Here is an 18,143-nt window from a genome sequence, read left to right on the forward strand (position 1 = left end):
GTAGTATCAACTACACCACACGCCAGCAATTCGTTCACCATATTTATTGATCACAGGTTATATTTCATTCAGTATATTTGCTGCAACAAGAGACAATTACTTCTGTACCTATATTTATAGGCTAAATTGGTTTGACTTTGTGTGTGGTTACATTTTAGAGCTGTTATGTGTTTAGTGTTCACAATTAAGTCATCACAAAATTTTCAGCTCATAGGTTAATCTCGCTATACTTGCAAATGTGTGACCCGCCGTGGTTGCTCAGTGGCTATGGTGTTGGGCTGCTTAGCACGAGGTCGCGGGATCGAATCCCAGCCACGGCGGCCGCATTTCGATGGGGGCGAAATGCGAAAACACCCGTGTACTTAGATTTAGGTGCACGTTAAAGAACCTCAGGTGGTCCAAATTTCCGGAGTCCCCCACTACGGCGTGCCTCATAATCAGATCGTTGTTTTGGCACGTAAAAACCCATAATTAAATATTTTTTTTAATTGCAAATTTGTGTGTCACTATTCTCCATTTCATGCATAGCATGCAACTCTATGAAGGCGACTTCTTTCACCGCTTGCATTTGTGACCAAAAAATAGTGCCTTTATATATGAAAGAAAGAGGCATATATATGTCATGAAATTTGATTTAACCCTAAGTCGCCCACTTCAATTTTACAGAATAGGAGGCTATTTATTACATGGAAAGTGTCTCAGCTATGAACCTAATTACCACGTAACAAGCGGACTGACACGCTTCTGCGACCATATAGTGGTCGTGACTTTTTTTAGCAAATATCAGTGTACATATGCTTATAACAAATATAGGATATAACGAATGTATTTTCGCATCAGATGCAGCTTTGTAACAGTGAAGTTTGACTTAATACTTTAAACTGCGGACTAATTGGCAAAGTCAAATTTTTTTAATTATTATTTAAATGTTTCATATGTTTAGAACATTCTTCAAAAATTATGCATCTATCTGTCTGTTTCTTGTAAATCTTCCTTTACTGTTCCAGAATCCAAAGATAAATGCAGAAACAAGGCTCAAAGTTGAAGAGTTCTGGAAGGACAAGATTAATCGAGCCCCACCTGAACATGTGGTAAGCATGCTGTTATGTCTAGATGCCCACTGCTTTAACAAAGCTTCTTGAAGCTCTTAAGCTGTTTTGAGAACCAAATACGTAGAAACAAATGGGAACACAAATGAAATGGGATCTGAGCATGCCAAAAGAAAGCTCACCTTTGTGTATGTGCTGACGTTTGAGGCTAGAGTACTTGAGCTGAAGATCAGGTGACTGGATGCAATCTACAGTTTTTGCTGCTGCTATCATAACAACAAATGTCTGTGGCTGAAGTGGCTGATGTGCTCATTTACTTATTTATTTTTATTTCAAAATGCACTTGCATAATTTGTTTTGGAAAATGTGATTGTGCACTGGAGGGCACAGTGGTGCCTTTAGTCGACATTTCATTGTTCCAGCTTTCTGAAAAGGCCGGAAAAAGACAAGTGTGACCAAAACTGAAATAAAACTGAAAGGTAGTCTTCAAGTTGTTTAGAAGCGGTGACAGTAAAAAAAAATCCACCAACGGCGCCATCTTGTAGCCATCGATGCCGCAAAGCCCCACATGCGTGGCACTGCGCTTTTCTTCTTATGCTTTCGACATACCCTCCTCCGCTTACTGCCTCATGGTTCCGCTGCACCCTCCTTTCCGCTTTCGTCCTTGTGCCTCTTCGCTCTCGCCGCTTTTTTCATTCCTTGCTGCGCTCCGAGTTTGCTCTCATCTTTTGCTATGCTCGGTTACAAGGTAGGATGCCGACGCTCGCCGCCGGAGCAGGCGCCTAAGAGCTGCTCTCTAAAAGCACACACATCAAAATCAGTGTGTGGCAGCAGATCAAATACCATAAATTAAATAGTTCAGATTCCTATGGAAGGTAACTATATTTGAACAAAGGGGACCTGGCTGCATGGATAACCTTATATCTTCACTCCACTAGTTGTAACATTGTCATTTTATGTTTTGTTTTACACTGCATGACAAGTCATAGTGATACAAAGCAGCAAAGAATCGACACCATGTGATTTTACTTTTTTGCTTGCATTTACCACATCTTCATTTAGCAGTTACAAAAATCCTGGTTCATGTCGGCTGAAGTCTTATAGTAGTGGGTCACATGTACAAATAAATGTTAAATATACATCACCATATGTGCAAGTGAGTGTTTGTGTGTTCTTGCTGGCTTTTTTTTACTAATTATTGGGTTCATCTTTATCATTGACAAGCAATTCTCTTTCTTCTTCTTTTTTTAAGGCACAGCTTTAATTAAGTTGCGCTTGAGTAATGAATTTTGCTGATTGATAAAAATTTACCTGTTAAAATAGCAAGAAAGTCAGCAAAGTAGTTGTGAACACAGACTCACAAATACAGAGTGTGATACAATGCACTTCTATGACTCTTTGTGCTTAATATGTGCAGCATAACTAGATGAATACAGAGAAAGAAGACACACACATGCTACTTTCAATTACAGATTTTTGTTTTCATAAGAAAATATATATACATACTTGCCAACTTGTGCAATTTTATTGTATAATTACAGATTTTACAAGCTTGTTCATGATTTTCATATTGACAGAAATAATTTTACAATTTTTCATTTGCACCTTGTTTAGAGTAGAGCCTATTCTGAACGAATTAAAATAGAAATACTGACTGATTTTTCCGACCTGTCAATTATACAGGCCTGCCCGTGCAGCAACGACACCAATTTATGGAACCACTTTATAATGGCAACTGAAATTTCGGCCGCTGTTACATGAATGTTTCATGAAAGCACTTCATAAAAGTTTAATGCTTCATATTTGTGAAAATTCGTGCTACTCTGGAATAGATAACATTTTTTCCCGTCTTTCATAAACATTTGTGGTGCAGAACATTCTAGTTGCGACTGTATAGAACAGAGTGCCTGTTGACAGCATCCCTACATAGCAGAGCCTGCAAATCTCTAATAAACAGGTAGCATCTTGAATAATCATTAAATCTTTGTATTTATTGGCTACAATGGTAATTGTTCTAGTTCTAAGGTTGGCAGGTCTGTATATACATAACAGCCGAATGACAATAAAACAAGAATAGCATACATTCATAGGTAGAGATCGTAGAGCCATACACATGTCCACAGCATAATCAAAACATAGAGTGAACAGGGCTATAGCAATAAATCAGAGAACAGCATTTATTTTTCTGATAGTGTCGCAGAAGGCAAGCTGATGCACTCGTCTTGCATTTTGGTGATTTCATATGTATGAATAACGTTTTTTGTAATTTTATTGTGGGCCCGATTCAATATGGAAGTATCTTCTAAGAGCAAGATGCAGCTGCATTCTCGGCCATGCATGCCTAAATAGCCTGGAATAGATTTTTGTCACATTATAATGACGTGCCTTCAGCGTTTGATTAATACACAGGTCTGTCTGATCAATATGTGTACACTTTTTTGCACGAGAAAGGTATCAAGTAAATAACGTTTCCTATACAATCCACAAATTGTTTGCGATGTTGTGTAATGCAGGCATTCATCTCTTTTTTTGTCTTTATCAACCATCTTGTATAGAGCTTCTGCAATCATTCAGGGGCAGGAAAACCTACATCCACTCTGGCGTTTCTCACTATCCTTTTGAGATTATGGGAAATGCTGTGTATGTAAGGTAAAACCGCAACCTTCTTCACTCTAGCAGAGCTTTTTGTTTCGCTCAATGTGATTCTTCTTATCTGCTTCTGAAGTCAGCAGTCGCAAGTCACTAGGGGTAACCAGCAGCAACCAGATGGCCTGGCCCCACAAACTGGTTTCAACTTTATGGTCACAGGACTACAACGGAGAATTATTGAGGCTAGATTGTATTACTGGGTGCATTTTACAAGTGTTTAATGTGCAGGCGTGACAGGAAGCTCTGGCTCATTTCCTCTCGGCTCATAGCTCCAGCAAACACGCAGTGTTAGGAAGTACAGACCTAAGTATAAATACCTGCTGATATTGCCAATTGACACTTGATGTGTCGACACCAGAGAGGACAAGCAGTCAGTGAACGGCGTTAAGTTTTTCGAAATGACCAATACAAAACTCAGTATTCATAATAAATAAAAAAATCATCAACAAACCTAAATACAGTGGTGACATCAGTGTTTTTCAACCACCACTCTTCAAGAACTTGGTTGCAGTTAGCTACGTACAGGTCACTTAGGGGGCAACACAGGACTCAATACTTACACCATTTTTTTGTTTGACAATATTTGCATCGCATGTTGCAAATGTTCATTTAGGTAAAAAGAAAGTAGTTAAAAAATTGTTCACATGACAACCTAGAAACATGTTAAAATTAGACTACTCCAAGTCTGTCATTGTTGTCAGCCCAACATTTCGTCAAATTAATCTGCAGAAGAGAATAAAAATGGTCCTTTATGTCCACAGAAAATTCCTTGCAGCATTTTCTGTGGACATGAAGGACCTTTTTCTCAGGACCTTTTTCTTTCTTGCCTCTCATTAAAAAAATTCCATCTGTTCAGACTCAGGCTGAAGGAGCATCACTATAATGTGACAGAAACTATTTCAGGCCATTTAGGCATAGATTGCTAAGAGTACAGCTGCACCCCACTCTTTGAAGATTATTTCATTTTGAATTGGCCACAAAGTAGCATTACAAGAGAAATGATTGAGGTGTATGAAATCACAAATATGATTAACGAGTGTGTGAGCATGCCTTCTAGGATGCTATCATAAAAGGAAATGCTGTTCCTTGATTAATTGAGATTGGCCTGCTCTCTGCATTGTATGTTTTGATTAAACTGTGGACGTGTGCATGGTTACGTTACTTATGTACCTATGAATTACCATTAAAAAAATTAAATTATGGGTTTTTACGTTCCAAAACCACGATCTGATTATGAGGCACACCGTAGTGGGGGACTCCGGAAATTTGGACCACCTGGGGTTCTTTAATGTGCACCTAAATGTAAGTACACGGGTGTTTTCGCATTTCGCCCCCATTGAAATGCGGCCGCCATGGCCGGGATTTGATCCCGTGACCTCGTGCTCAGCAACCCAACACCAGAATTACTATTACCATTTACTATTACCCTGTACCTATGAATGTATGCTATTCTGATGTTTAATTACTGTACAGCTGATATGTATATATATTGTGTATGTGGAAAAACTAAAATCTGTAGTTGAAAGTACTGCTGTGTGCGTGTCACCTTTCTTATTCTTTGTCTAGTCGCGCTGCATATTTTAATCATACATCCAAACCAACAAGCCCGCGAACATGCGTTAGCTCTTTGGACGTGTGTGTTCCACTTTTTCTCCTTTTGTACTAATGTACCAAGTGGCTTCTTTCTGCACCATGCTGCATTACATTAGTAGAATTATTGTGTACTTATGTTGAGATGTTTTTGTAGTCAAATCTAGCAATTTACGTTTGCCCATGTTGATTTTACCTGCTTCGGGTTTGATTTATGTCCACTGCGGCCACATTTTGATGCGGGAAAATGTAAAAGCAATCGTTTACACATATAGGTGCACATAAAAAAACTACAGATGGTCAAAATAATCTGCAGCCCTCCACCACAGTATGTCTGTCATAGCCCCAATATTGCTTTGGAACGTTAAGCGTCCTAAAGCAATTAATCAACCGGGCTATTGTTGAAGTTTCAGGATTTTCTTGATGTGGGTGGCTCGACCAACATTATGATGATACTTTTTCATTCTTGTCTTCAATGAAAGAAAAACAGAATCTGGCCCTGGCATTATTTACTTTGACAGTAACAGGCTCTCACAGCAGACACCACCATCTTCTCAAGAACAACTTTGCCTTTGCGATGCCGACGACCTTCTGCTACACTATGCACAGATGCCATTACTCTCAGAGTCTGCATTGCACAATCGCAAATGTTGCGAAATAGCTCTGGTTAGCACATCTGGCTCCCAACCAGTGTTGTACACGTTCCTCTAAAACAGGAACGAAAGCTCCTTCCTCGTTCCTTCACAATGTTGATACGAGTTCCCGTTACAAGTTCCATTAATGCGAAAGGAACGAGTTCCAGTTACACTTCGAACATTGGAACGTGTCGTTACACTAACCCTTTAACTGCCACTACCAAGATAACTCGTGAAACCACCCACGCGCACCCCCTGCTACTCCCGAGTATACTCGTGTTGTTTTTTAAACTCACTCCCTGCCACTCCCGAGACAACTCGTGCAAAAAGAAATTGCATTCATGTCCCGCCATCTATGGAGAGGTCACCTAAACACATAGAACTTGTAAATTAAGTTTTAGACAACAGATGGAGTGCACGTGTTTACACCCGCGTCGCTTCGTCTCGGCAGAGCGCAGCAGCCATGGCGAGTCAGAGCACGAAATGCGTCTGCGCTTTGACGGACGAAGAAATTCAAGAACTGCTGATGAATATCTTTACATGTCCTGTGGAGTATCATGGTGCATTACTAGCATGAAATTTATGCTGAACCAACATGAAAAAAAAAAAAATACCCAGCAGGGGGTGAGGAGCAGTCAGAAAAAAACCCGGCATTAAAAGGGTTAATGTTACATTTAATTTTTAAGAAATTAAAATATAGTGTCGGATAATCCTGAGGGGAAATAAAGTGAGGAAATTAAAACTCACATCGAACTACGTATATTATATGAATTTGAACATTGCCGGCAGCAGATTATCTAGAGATAAAAAGAATCCAAAGAAATGCTCCTAGACAAATTTCTTCAGAGAGCACCGGACATACTCCAGACATGTCTAACTGCAACTTTAGTGCTCGTCTACTACAAGTGCAACACATATGGCACTTTCCACTTCGGTCTTCAGATGCACAGTCAGGATACTATGCTTCAGATGTGCAAATGGAAAGTTACTCACATGCACCAAATATAATTAAATTTCTTGCACAAGAAACCGCATTGAAAGGAACAATATATAGGGGTTTAATGAATGCGGCAGGCCAGCATGCCAGCATGGAGGAAAGAAACGAAACTACAGGAGTCAGCGTCACGTGACATTCTTGAAGCCTAGTAAAAAAAAATATAACAGAGAACTCATGAAAAAAATGCACCATAGTCACATGACAGGCAAGCATAGTTCTTTGCACCTCATGCGGTCGCCCATCCGCCCTGCGTGATGTGCTGCATAAGTGCATGCGTCTGTTCAACGCCGTTCTCTCTGCTGTTCCTTCGTAAACCTAACGAGTTACCGTTACAGTTCCACCGACCCTTGACAGAACGGTGGCGTTCCTCCATTCCTCTCAAAAGGAACTATCTAGTTCCAGGAACACCGTTCCACACAACACTGCTCCCAACTGCTTATTGCCTCAGGTTCCCAAGTTCAATCACTAGTGGTTGGGCTGAAGTTTTGTTCTTTCATTGGGCCACATGATGAAAAGTGAAGCTGATGGAGTCATTTGACACCACCATAACTTTGATAAAACCAAGACAACAATGGTATATTGTTAAGTACAGACAGATGAATGCAGTAAACCCAGTTTTGAGCATTTAACTGCTGTTGCAGTAAAAAAATGTTCAATGTGAACTTCTCTGAACAAATCATATGTAGATGTGCTGTTTTCATTATCAAAGCGGCAGCTAGCTGATTTTGTGCTTATTGTGTGCCTGTGTGAAGGGGCCAAGTTTTATGGTCAGTTGCCATTGAGTAGAGCATGACCTGTTTTTGATATATTTCTTCTGTTGCTTTATATTTACCTTGCATTGAGAGAGTTTCTGCTCTTGTTCTGGCACTGCAGGATCCGGACAAAAAAATGTATGTTCTGTCTATGTTCCCATACCCATCTGGACAGCTGCACCTTGGACATGTTCGTGTATACACCATCAGCGACACATATGCCCGCTTATATACCATGCATGGCAAACAGGTAGGGCTGATAGTAGTTTGCATATTATTGAAATCAAAGAAACTGCTTGAATTTTGTCTGCTAAGCTAGTATTTTGGCTATGATATCTGCACTGAATTTGGATAAAAGTACCTGCAATGAATTTGGAAAGCAGGCCACTTTCTTCAATATGTAACGGCATGTCACATAGGCAGAGACTACAAGGGGGGGGGGGGGGGGGGTGGCTCGGGGGCCCTCCCCTTTCGCCAAGTTCTTGGGGGTGACATGCCCCCCACCCCCTTGGAGCACAGGCGTCGACTACATTACGTCACGTTGACACTACGCCGAATGTGTGACGACTGCCAAGCACATCTGGTCAGAGAACTCTCTCAATTACGCTCCCTCCTTGGGAGTGGAACGGCTTGGTCATGACTTTAGAATGGCTTCAACCATAAAATGAATTTTTTGTTCCCTATGTTTTGTAACCAAGTCGATTCCTTCTTCATGAGGGAGTGATGACAGAGATGGCGGGATGCAACTTTCAAGCATGCTTCATGATGGGAAAGTGGTTAGTTGGGCCATTTGGTACATGTTAACAGTTGTAAATCCAGTAGCAAAACACCGAGCACAAGACAAAGACAATGGGACGAGGCTGGATGATAGCGGTGGGGGTGTTGAGCCTGAGTGGGTAGGCTTCACTTTCCTTGCGTCCGTGACTAATGAAGTGAAGCAAAAGTGGTAGGCTTGGGGTAGGGTCGGAGACGGTTGACCATTTCTTCCTGGCCAGCTGTCCCTCACTTTTTTTCTCACTGTGCGTAAACCATGAATGTACACCGAGTGGAGGTTTCCTTTAGAACGGTCGTTCTTGGTGTTTTTAATGTACCATGACCATGACAGTCGTTTTTGTTGGTTAGTCTCTGTCGTTAGAATTTCAGTTTATTGGAGAGCAATTTTGTGATCCGCATTTTCTGAATGTTCAGCAAGGGGCCTGGTTGTGCAGTCAAGAGAATGCTCTGACATCATTGTTGCGTTGTGTGATTCATTCGTTTAGGTTTTTTGCTTCACCAATGTGCGCTGACAGCCGGAAAAATTGATTTTGTAGACGACCCCTTGAATCCAAGGACTGTGCACTAAGAGAGAGCTCGAGGGGTCGTCTACAATATCAACTGTTCTGACTGTCAGGCAGCATGCATTGGTGAAGCAAAAAACCTAAATGAAAGATTTCACACTGAAAGGTATCGTCGGCTGTTAAGTTCGGGCAACGGGGTGAGACACTCTGCTAATGACCTCCACATACCTGCTACATTTCATTGAAGCTTTGTGAAGTCGGAGCGCATCAGAGAGCAATCCTAATAGGGCCGCCGTCATGGGAAAGTTATGCGTGATAGCCAAAGGGCAATTGATAAGTTACTGTTAACCGCAGACTTTGACGACGCGACCAAAAATGGTGAGTTATGCGGCTATACCGAATAGCCATTGAAAATTCTTGTTTGTTTGTTTGTTTGTTTGTTGAATGTTTGTTTGGTTTGTGTTGAAATTGTGTGTACTTGTCCATTTTTCCTTTATTATGTCGATAAGAATAAACTGTGTTTTATTCATTTGGCCGTGCTTGCACCATGTTAATTCGACAGGTGATTATCTGTACGAAAGCGACCTGCAGTGAAGTTTCTTTTGCACTTGCATTTTCGGTTTGCGACATCCATCGGCCAAGTAAGCAAGCAGAAAAAGAAAAAAAATGCGTCTCTGCAGCAAAATATAGGAGAGGGTTGAGAGAGTGGGCAGTGGGGAGAGAGAGGTGCTACAGCTGAACAATTTTGTTGTTGGTGTACCTCATGGTTTTCTGCCTCAGGCAGCATTCCAATTCTTTCCAAAGATGTTCTATTGGGTTGAGATCCCTAGACTCGCTTGGTCAGTTCATGAGGTTTACCTTCCTCTTCTTGAAATGAACCTTCACAATGGCGGTTGTGGGCTTGGGGTCGTTTTCTTGCTGGGATATAAAATGACAGCCAAAATGTCATTGCTGCCCATGAAAGCATAGTGTTTTCCACGACGTTCTTGTACACTTCCTCAGTCATTGCGCCATCAGCTCTATGAGGTGAGCCAAGTCCATGAGCTGAGAAGCTGCACACCATCATTCTAGTTCCTCCATGTTTCGAGGATAAAATTCGGCCCCTTTAAGACATTGCATGTAACAAGTCCCGTCACTGCAGGAGAGAAAACTTGGGTTCGTCTGACTAGACGACTTTTTACCGTTGCTTAGGAGTCCAACTGACATGCTGTTTTGCCCACTTTACTCTGGAAGTCCAGTTCTTGCTCCCAAATGATTTCTTTGCTGGTGTCTGTGTATTCAGTCTAGTAGATCGCAGCCGACAGCTGATAGTCCTTACAGACACGAATCGGCCTAGCCAGAGGAATAACTCCTTTGAAATTTTCACAGATCTTAGTCTGGGGTATGCACAGCTTGCTAAAACAACCATCCACCAACTGCAGGAGACATCAACTGGGGTCGTCCAGGAGAAGAACACACAAGAACACCTTTTCTAAAACTTGCTTTTGACATTTTGGGAAATTGTACATTGTGCCAAGCTGTGGGGCAATGAATTCTTCGGAGAAAAACAAAAGTGTGATACTTTTTTGTCCAACTGCAAGTATATTGCTGGCAAGGAATTTAATCAGCTGCACTAAGAATGATCGATGATCCTCCTAACAGTCATTGAAAAGAAACCGTGCCTCGTCGCTGTAAAGCTTTCATTGAAGGAAATATCTACCCAAATTTGTGCATAAAGTGTCCCACACTGATTTCCTTTGTGATAAGAGCACAGTCACTCATAAGTTTCAAATAATTATAGATTGAGATTTTTTTCAACAACTTGAGTAAGTTGTTGAAAAAATAAGTGTGACCTAACATTTGTGAAAATATCCACCATGCTCATGCAAACACAGTTTTATTATTGCCTTAGAGTTTGTTTACATATACAGTGGAATCTTGTTGATACGATCTTCACGGGAATCGGCAGATAATGCGTTACATCCGAAAATCGTATTATCCAACGTATTATTCAACCAAATAGTATTATCGGAAAAAGAAAAAGAAACATATTATCCAGAAAAACGCTATTATGCAGAAACGTATCAACGAGATTCCACTGTACTATGGTTCTACTGCGATTTAAGACTGGAAAACTACTTTCCTGGATGCAGGTCATCCATCCTATGGGCTGGGACAGCTTTGGCTTGCCAGCAGAGAATGCAGCTGTGGAAAGGAATGAGAATCCCAGAGCATGGACTGAAAGGTGGGAACTTTGTATAAAATTAGATGTGTAAAATTAGGAAGGAGAAAGAATTATATGCTACCAGGCACCTAAATTAATTGTGTGGAAGGGTTCAGTTGTGCACTATTGTGGTGTTGGGTATGTACTGCTTAGTTTCCAAGCACCCTTACAGTGAGTGGTAGTTGTGCAACATCCTGCAGCACGTTTTGGATGTCACAAGCTACGAGGTCAACACTTGCACACGTTTCCAGCATCTAGCAGTATATATTTTGTTAGTGGACACAGGATATTATTGACGAGTAGTCATAAACTTACTGAACAAGAAATAAAATGAGAGTCTGTGGCTGTACAATGTCATCTAAAGCTTGAAGGTATATCTATATGGCCATGTGGCATTTGGATACTATGTTTTCATCAAAATATCCACACGAAGAATATTCAACCTTTGCAGTTATATTGCAATTACAGTAGAATCTTGTTAAACGGAACCTGAAGGGACCGGAAAAATATGTTCCGATTACCAAGAGTTTCGTTCACTGAGAAAGAAGGGCAGAGGAGGAAAGATGGGCAGAGCCTCTTAACACTGTTACATATGTTAAGCATAAAGTAGTGAATGTAGCAGCTATTTATTTATTTATTTATTTATTTATTTATTTATTTATTTATTTATTTATTTATTTATTTATTTATTTATTTATTTATTTATTTATTTATTTATTTATTTATTTATTTATTTATTTATTTATTTATTTATTCATTTGTTTAGCATACCCTCAGGAGAGGGGAGTGGATTACAAGGCAAAACAATATATATTATATACAAAAGATAAATGACACCTAGATATACAAAGTTAGCTATGAACATTCATGAATACAGGTTGAAACAATTCAAAAAAGTAAAAGCGTTGCTAGTTACCCAGTATTAGCTATAACGTTTTTGAATAATTGGTGATCTGCGATGGTGACCGTCGAGGCAGGAAAGTGATTCCACTCTTTGGAAGTGCATAGTACAAATGACTGCAGGAAAGCCTTGGATCTGCATAATGGTATGTCAACCTTATGAATATTATCTAGTCTCGGTGATACATATGGAGGCGGGGAGATAAGTTTGTCGCATAACAGCGGGTGATGAAATAAGTTATGAAAAAGACACAGACGGAACATTTTGCGACGTGATGACAGGGATGGTAAGTTAAGGCTAGATATCATGGCACTGATACTCGCGGTTCTGTTATAGTTAGAAAGAATCAAACGAGTAGAGTTGTTCTGAACCATTTCCAATGACTGCGTTAGGTTTATTTAACCTGGATCCCAAATTGACGCGCCATACTAAAGTTTTGGTCATATTAGAGTTTTATAAAGGAGTAATTTTAAGGAAGAAGGTGCTTTGGAAAAGTTGCATCGTAAGTATCCTAGCATTCGGTTAGTGTTGCTTATGATATGCGCGATGTCGGTATTCCAAGTGAGATTGGAAGTGATGTGAAAACCAAGGTACTTATAAGTTGTTACCAGATCTAAGCGAGCATTATTTAGGCAGTACACAGGTTGGTAGTTCTAGATATATGCGTGAGTTTACACTTGTTGGTATTCAATTCCATTAACCACATATTGCACCATGAAAAAACTGCGTTAAGGTCAGCTTGAAGCCTGATTACATCGTCATCGCAAGTTATTTCGGTGAAAATTACACAGTCGTCAGCAAATAGGTGAACTTGAGATGAAACACAAGAAGGTAAGTTGTTAATATAAATGAGAAATAGGAGAGGTCCAAGCACGGAGCCTTGTGGTACACCTGAACCAACTGGACTCAGATTCGAGGTTGCTTCGTTAGCTGAAACAAATTGTGAGCGATTAGTGAGGAAAACTTCAAGCCAGTACAGAATCTTGGCATCAAGGTTTAATTGGTGCAGTTTGTAGATTAATAAACTGTGACACACTTTATCAAACGCTTTTGCAAAGTCTAAAAAAATTAAGTCTGCTACTGAAGAGTGGTCAAGTATTAGGTTCAGTTTATGCGTAAACTATACTAGTGAAATTCAGAAAAAAACAAGTTTGCTTCCAAGAAGTTGACAATATGAGAAAAAAGAGTATGCTTGAAAATTTTGCATGGTATACTGGTTAACGAAATAGGCCGATAGTTAAGTGGGGAATGTTTAGTACGTGTTTTGTAGAATGGAATCACCTTACCCACCTTCCAATGGGCAGGCAGTGATCCTTCGTCAAGTGATTGCTGGAAAAACTTTGTAAGAATAACAGAACAATTTTTTCAGAAACCTTGCATTAATTAAGTTACAGCCAGGAGCGGATGAGAGTTTCAGTGTTGTGAAATTGTCCGGTGGTTTGGGTGCAATTGACAGCTACTGACAGCTTCGCTAGTTTTGGTTTCGAGGAGGCAATGGCAACATATTGTCACGAAAAAAACAATTGAAGAATCTGGCGTTGGCGAGACAGACAGCTGGACAAGATGGCGTGCAAAAACTCAAGCCGGCATCCTCAGCCTCTACTTCTTCTTCAGCGCCCGCATCTTGCAGAGCGCACGTCCCAGTCATAACTTCTTTCTTAGTGCTGGCTCGTGACACCTAGCAGCAATATCGGCACAAAAACATATCCCTTACTACTTGTGGATGGCCAAATAGCGCATGGTCGTGCATGGGAAGTCCAAATTATCAAACTGCACACTCTTAAGGCATCGAAAATTTCAGTTGTCCTTATTTTGGTTCATCTATGGGACGTGTCTGAGCCACGAAGCTGTCTAAGTCTGGACATGCTATGCATTAAAATGTATAAAATTTTTTCCTGCCCGAGTCTTTGCCACCGCTTTTAAGGATAATTTTTTGGATAGAAGACAGGTGTTGGCAAAACAACCTATTTCAGATCCCATCTCTTTCTGAAAAAATCTTTTAAAGCTTGCTCCTGTGATTCCGTTTTAAGAGAGTTGCTAAACTTTTGGTTCTATTTAACAAAAGGTTGATTTGCATTACCCAAATACAAAACCAACAAATTTAGAGGCTGTTGTTACATCTAGTGCATATTCCATTTAAGTGATTCTGTTTACTGAGATCACAACAAATAAATATTGCCAAAGTTGTTGGTCTTTGATGCAACTTTTTTTTTATATGGATGACATCTAACGATTTAAGATGTGTATATACCTCTGTGGGAGTTGGTCCGAAGTAGTTGTCTTTGGGTCACATTGCTTTATTCATTCCAGAATTAATATATTAGCCATTGTGTAGGAGTTGGGCTGGTACTGTAGCTGCACTCAGTTTTAAACAGTACAGGAAGTAAAGGTTTCTTTTTATCTTTTTGTGTGGTATCTGAGTGAGGACTATCCAGCTGCTCAGATAATTCTTAAAATATGTTTTGCTCCACTTGGGCACAACCCAAATAGCTATAAGTTTGTATGAGATGTGAGTGTTTGCTTTACTTTATTAATTTTTTTCAGGAATATTCAGTCAATGAAAAAACAGCTCAAGGATCTAAACTTCAACTTTGACTGGAGTAAGGCAAGTACTCAGTATCACCGAAGAGGCTTTCAACTACTAGTATTCCTGTAGCTATGGTTTTGCATTTTTAGACAAATCTGACAAAATACAAAATATACTTGCCAGAAAAAAAGATTCTAGGTTTGGATTTTTTAAATTTACCTTCTTTCACTTATTCTGCCAGCCCACTGACAGAAAGTGCATATTAACTCGTAACACACTATGAAAATAAAAGGAAAACAAAAGCACATATGAGACACCTCAAATTTATACTTCCCTCATTGAAAAAAAAGTTACATTTCAGGACCATTATGCCCAGTCATATGACTTGTCTTATCTTGCATTTTAGCGCTCTCTCTCTTGTTTTACCTGAAACTGTTTGCAAACATTCTCATGTTTCCTCTTTTTTTTATATATGCTGTGAATTTTATGAAATAACAATAGAAAATGCCGAGGGCCTGCCATGGTAGCGGAGTGGCTGTGACATTGTGCCGCTGAGCAAGAGGTAGTAGATTCGATCCTGGTTATGGTGGCCACATTCTAATGGCGGCAGAATGCAAAAATGCTTGTGTACTGTATTGGGTACACATTCAAGTACTTTATTGGGTGTGCATGGGTGCTCTGTATTGGGTGCGCATGGTCAAAATTAATCTGGAGCTCTCCACTATGGTGTCCCTCATAACCCGCTGTGAAGTTTTGAAATGTTAAACCCCATAATTTTTTTTTTTAATGCTGAAGGCTTTGTACTTCATGCCAGTCTCATCAGTACAGTTATAATGCTCCTATTTATAAGGTTTGCCAGGAATCATGAGGCATGCTCAAATGTGTCAACTTCTGTGCACATCATTTGCATACATGTTTTACATCAGGTCCCTTTGAATGTTTGTTTTTATCTTGTCTGACTAGGTTTTGTTACAGTTGTCATCTCATTAAGCTCATTGCTGATGACTACTGGCTGGGACACGATTACTGCTGGGTCTTATCTTGATCCACAAAAGTTTTGCAAAACAGGCAGTGATGGTAAAGAGCTGAAAACCTCAATTTCTCTATAAAATCTGAAGGGAATAAAAAAAAATTCAGTTTTTTTTAAAGTATACTCTTAAAACACCTAGCAATTTTCCTACAAATTAAACTCTAAAAATGGCAAACCCTATCTACAGACAAGCTGAAAAACATGATGGGGTAGCATTGCTATAAGTTTCATGGTAGGCAAAAAAGGTTGCCCACCCTGTTGCATTACCTACATAAGTGAGCTGGTGGATGTGATATGCAAATCGGTTTTGCCAACAAGGAAGCTGGCTGGTTTGGGTAAAGCTTTTAATTTTAAAGTGTCAGGCCAAATTTCATTCAAAGCAGTGGATTGAGAAGTGGATGATGTATTGATCAGCTCTTTTATTGCGATAGCAATTATATGGACACTCTAGGCGAATTTCTGCCGTCGCCGTGAGGTTCCGTATAAAATCCAAGGGCGATAACATCATCGCCACGCGCCCTACGCTGTATGTGCAAGTGAAAACGTGCGAGGGGAGCCGATGAGCGCAGCTCTATCACGTCCTCCGAAAAGGGAAGAAAGCGGGCAGGGAAGTGCGCCGTCTTTCACCGCGTGCGAGGCACCCAATGTTGCGAGGCATCAGGGGAAGGGGAGGGATGGGAGGCAGCATTTTACTCCGGCTGCAACTGCGTATGTGGTGGCTGCGCGCGGTCGCGCGGCCGTATCTTGAGAGCGATCTGCGTTGGGGGCACAGTCTAGGTGTGTCGGCGGCTCGTAGACAACAGCACGAAGGTCACTTCGCTCGCTGCTGCTGCCGTGTTTCCTCACGTGAGCGTTTTGACAGCGAGTGTCCGCGGTCATCAAGTGTGATGTGTTCATGTTTGCTGTGTGCGCTGACACTATGCTTGTTAATTTAGTTAGCAAGTGAATGTTTACAAGTCAATATGGCCGATAAAAATACTATCCTTACTTCGTATGGCTCTCTGCTAATTAGCTATCACAATCGATGCTTTGCCTTTCGGGCAAAACTACAACATTTTTTTTTCTATCCATCCAAAACTAGATCCCACATCATAGTGCCCCCTTTATTCACGGATATTCAGCCTGTCCCTAGGTTGCGCCCAACATAGCTGCACTTTATTTATTTATTTTTCCAGGAGCTGTCAACATGTGATCCAAAATACTACAAGTGGACCCAGTACCTCTTCCTCAAGCTTTATGAGGAAGGATTGGTTTACTGTAGAAATGTGAGAACCTTTCTTTATTTTCGTATTGCACCGGAGAGCCCTTTTCAAATGTTTTCAGCCTAGAGCTGCTGTTGGTACTTGCAGTGATTGTCATGTGGCACTCCAAGCAATCTGACCTGCTGCAACCCAGTGTCCACCCTTGTGGACATCTTGAGGGGTATTCTGCAAGTGGCCACCTAGTGGACATGTCCATTTCGTCTGCTGCTGAAGTTCTGATTAGTTGGGCTGGGGTTCACATCAGAAGGAGACAGGTGCTCCCAGCCAGTCAGCACTTCAGCAGCAGATGAAATGGACATGTCCACAAGGTAGACACTCACAGAATGCACCCCCCCATTGCTTTCATCCTTTTGAAAATGAAACCAGACATCATGTGCTGAAATATTCTTGTGTAACATAAAGCTAGATGCAGGTGGCACTATATGACAAGCATTTAACCATTTTGTTGCCTCTGGTTTTCAAGAAAGTTGATACTTCATGTGAGACATACCGCTGCATCAGCACCAACAACAAAAAATGAATGTGTAGTGCATATTAAATGCTACTAGATGGCGTGGCAATTCATGATGAAAAGTGAAAGCAATGAACTGAATCGTCATTTGATGTTAAACCTGTATCTGTGTTTAGATAAACAATACATTTTTATGTGAACTGAAGAAATGGACTCTTTGTCCACATACACAAAGGTGCTAAACTGATCAAGCAAGTACTAGTTTTTCAGGTTCATAAGAGACTGGTTAGCAGTAAAAACTGACTTTCTAAAGGTATTGTATTGCAGATTTTGTTGGGTCTGAGAAGGCTAAAGCCATTGAAAGCGAAAACAAGAGTACTTATCACCCTCCAGAACTTTGCAGTGCTCAGAACAAAACGCCAGCATTATAGCATTATCTGGAGTTTGCTTTGGTCAGATGTGTGGTGGCGATTTGGAAACTTTTAGAAAAGGCTGTACACATTTGCATGCTGCCTGTCAGCATGATAGTATACTCATAAGAAAAAAAAATCTTGGTAAAGAAGGAAAGCAGGTTTGAAAAGAGGAACTAGACTGGAGGGCTCAGTGTGGGACCTCAAGAGTTCCATGTGCTGATAAAGCGAAAAGTTGTGTTGGTTAGTACAGTATTGTTATTTAAAGTAGAATGAACAAAAATTAATATATATGAGGACACCATTAATTTCTCTGGTAAGCATAGCACTCGTGTTGTTAATCTTGAGCTTTTGTCCCATATTTGTGTACGGATTTTAAATTATGTTACATTCAGTGCTGGAGAAAAAAA

At 40.4% G+C, this 18,143-nt stretch overlaps 1 protein-coding gene across 1 annotated transcript in view; it reads left to right on the top strand.

Annotated features, from left to right (window-relative positions):
* LOC119434362 (leucine--tRNA ligase, mitochondrial-like) overlaps window positions 1-18,143 on the top strand; it is an 89,393-nt gene that overhangs the window by 4,269 nt on the left and 66,981 nt on the right. Inside the window, exons 2-6 of the mRNA XM_037701534.2 lie at window positions 1,008-1,091; window positions 7,794-7,922; window positions 11,082-11,173; window positions 14,598-14,658; window positions 16,786-16,875. Coding sequence (XP_037557462.1) covers window positions 1,008-1,091; window positions 7,794-7,922; window positions 11,082-11,173; window positions 14,598-14,658; window positions 16,786-16,875 — 456 coding nt within the window. The remainder of the gene's footprint in view (window positions 1-1,007; window positions 1,092-7,793; window positions 7,923-11,081; window positions 11,174-14,597; window positions 14,659-16,785; window positions 16,876-18,143) is intronic.

Source organism: Dermacentor silvarum, chromosome 1 (genome assembly GCF_013339745.2).
Source record: "Dermacentor silvarum isolate Dsil-2018 chromosome 1, BIME_Dsil_1.4, whole genome shotgun sequence".
In the NCBI taxonomy this organism is placed as follows: domain Eukaryota; kingdom Metazoa; phylum Arthropoda; class Arachnida; order Ixodida; family Ixodidae; genus Dermacentor; species Dermacentor silvarum.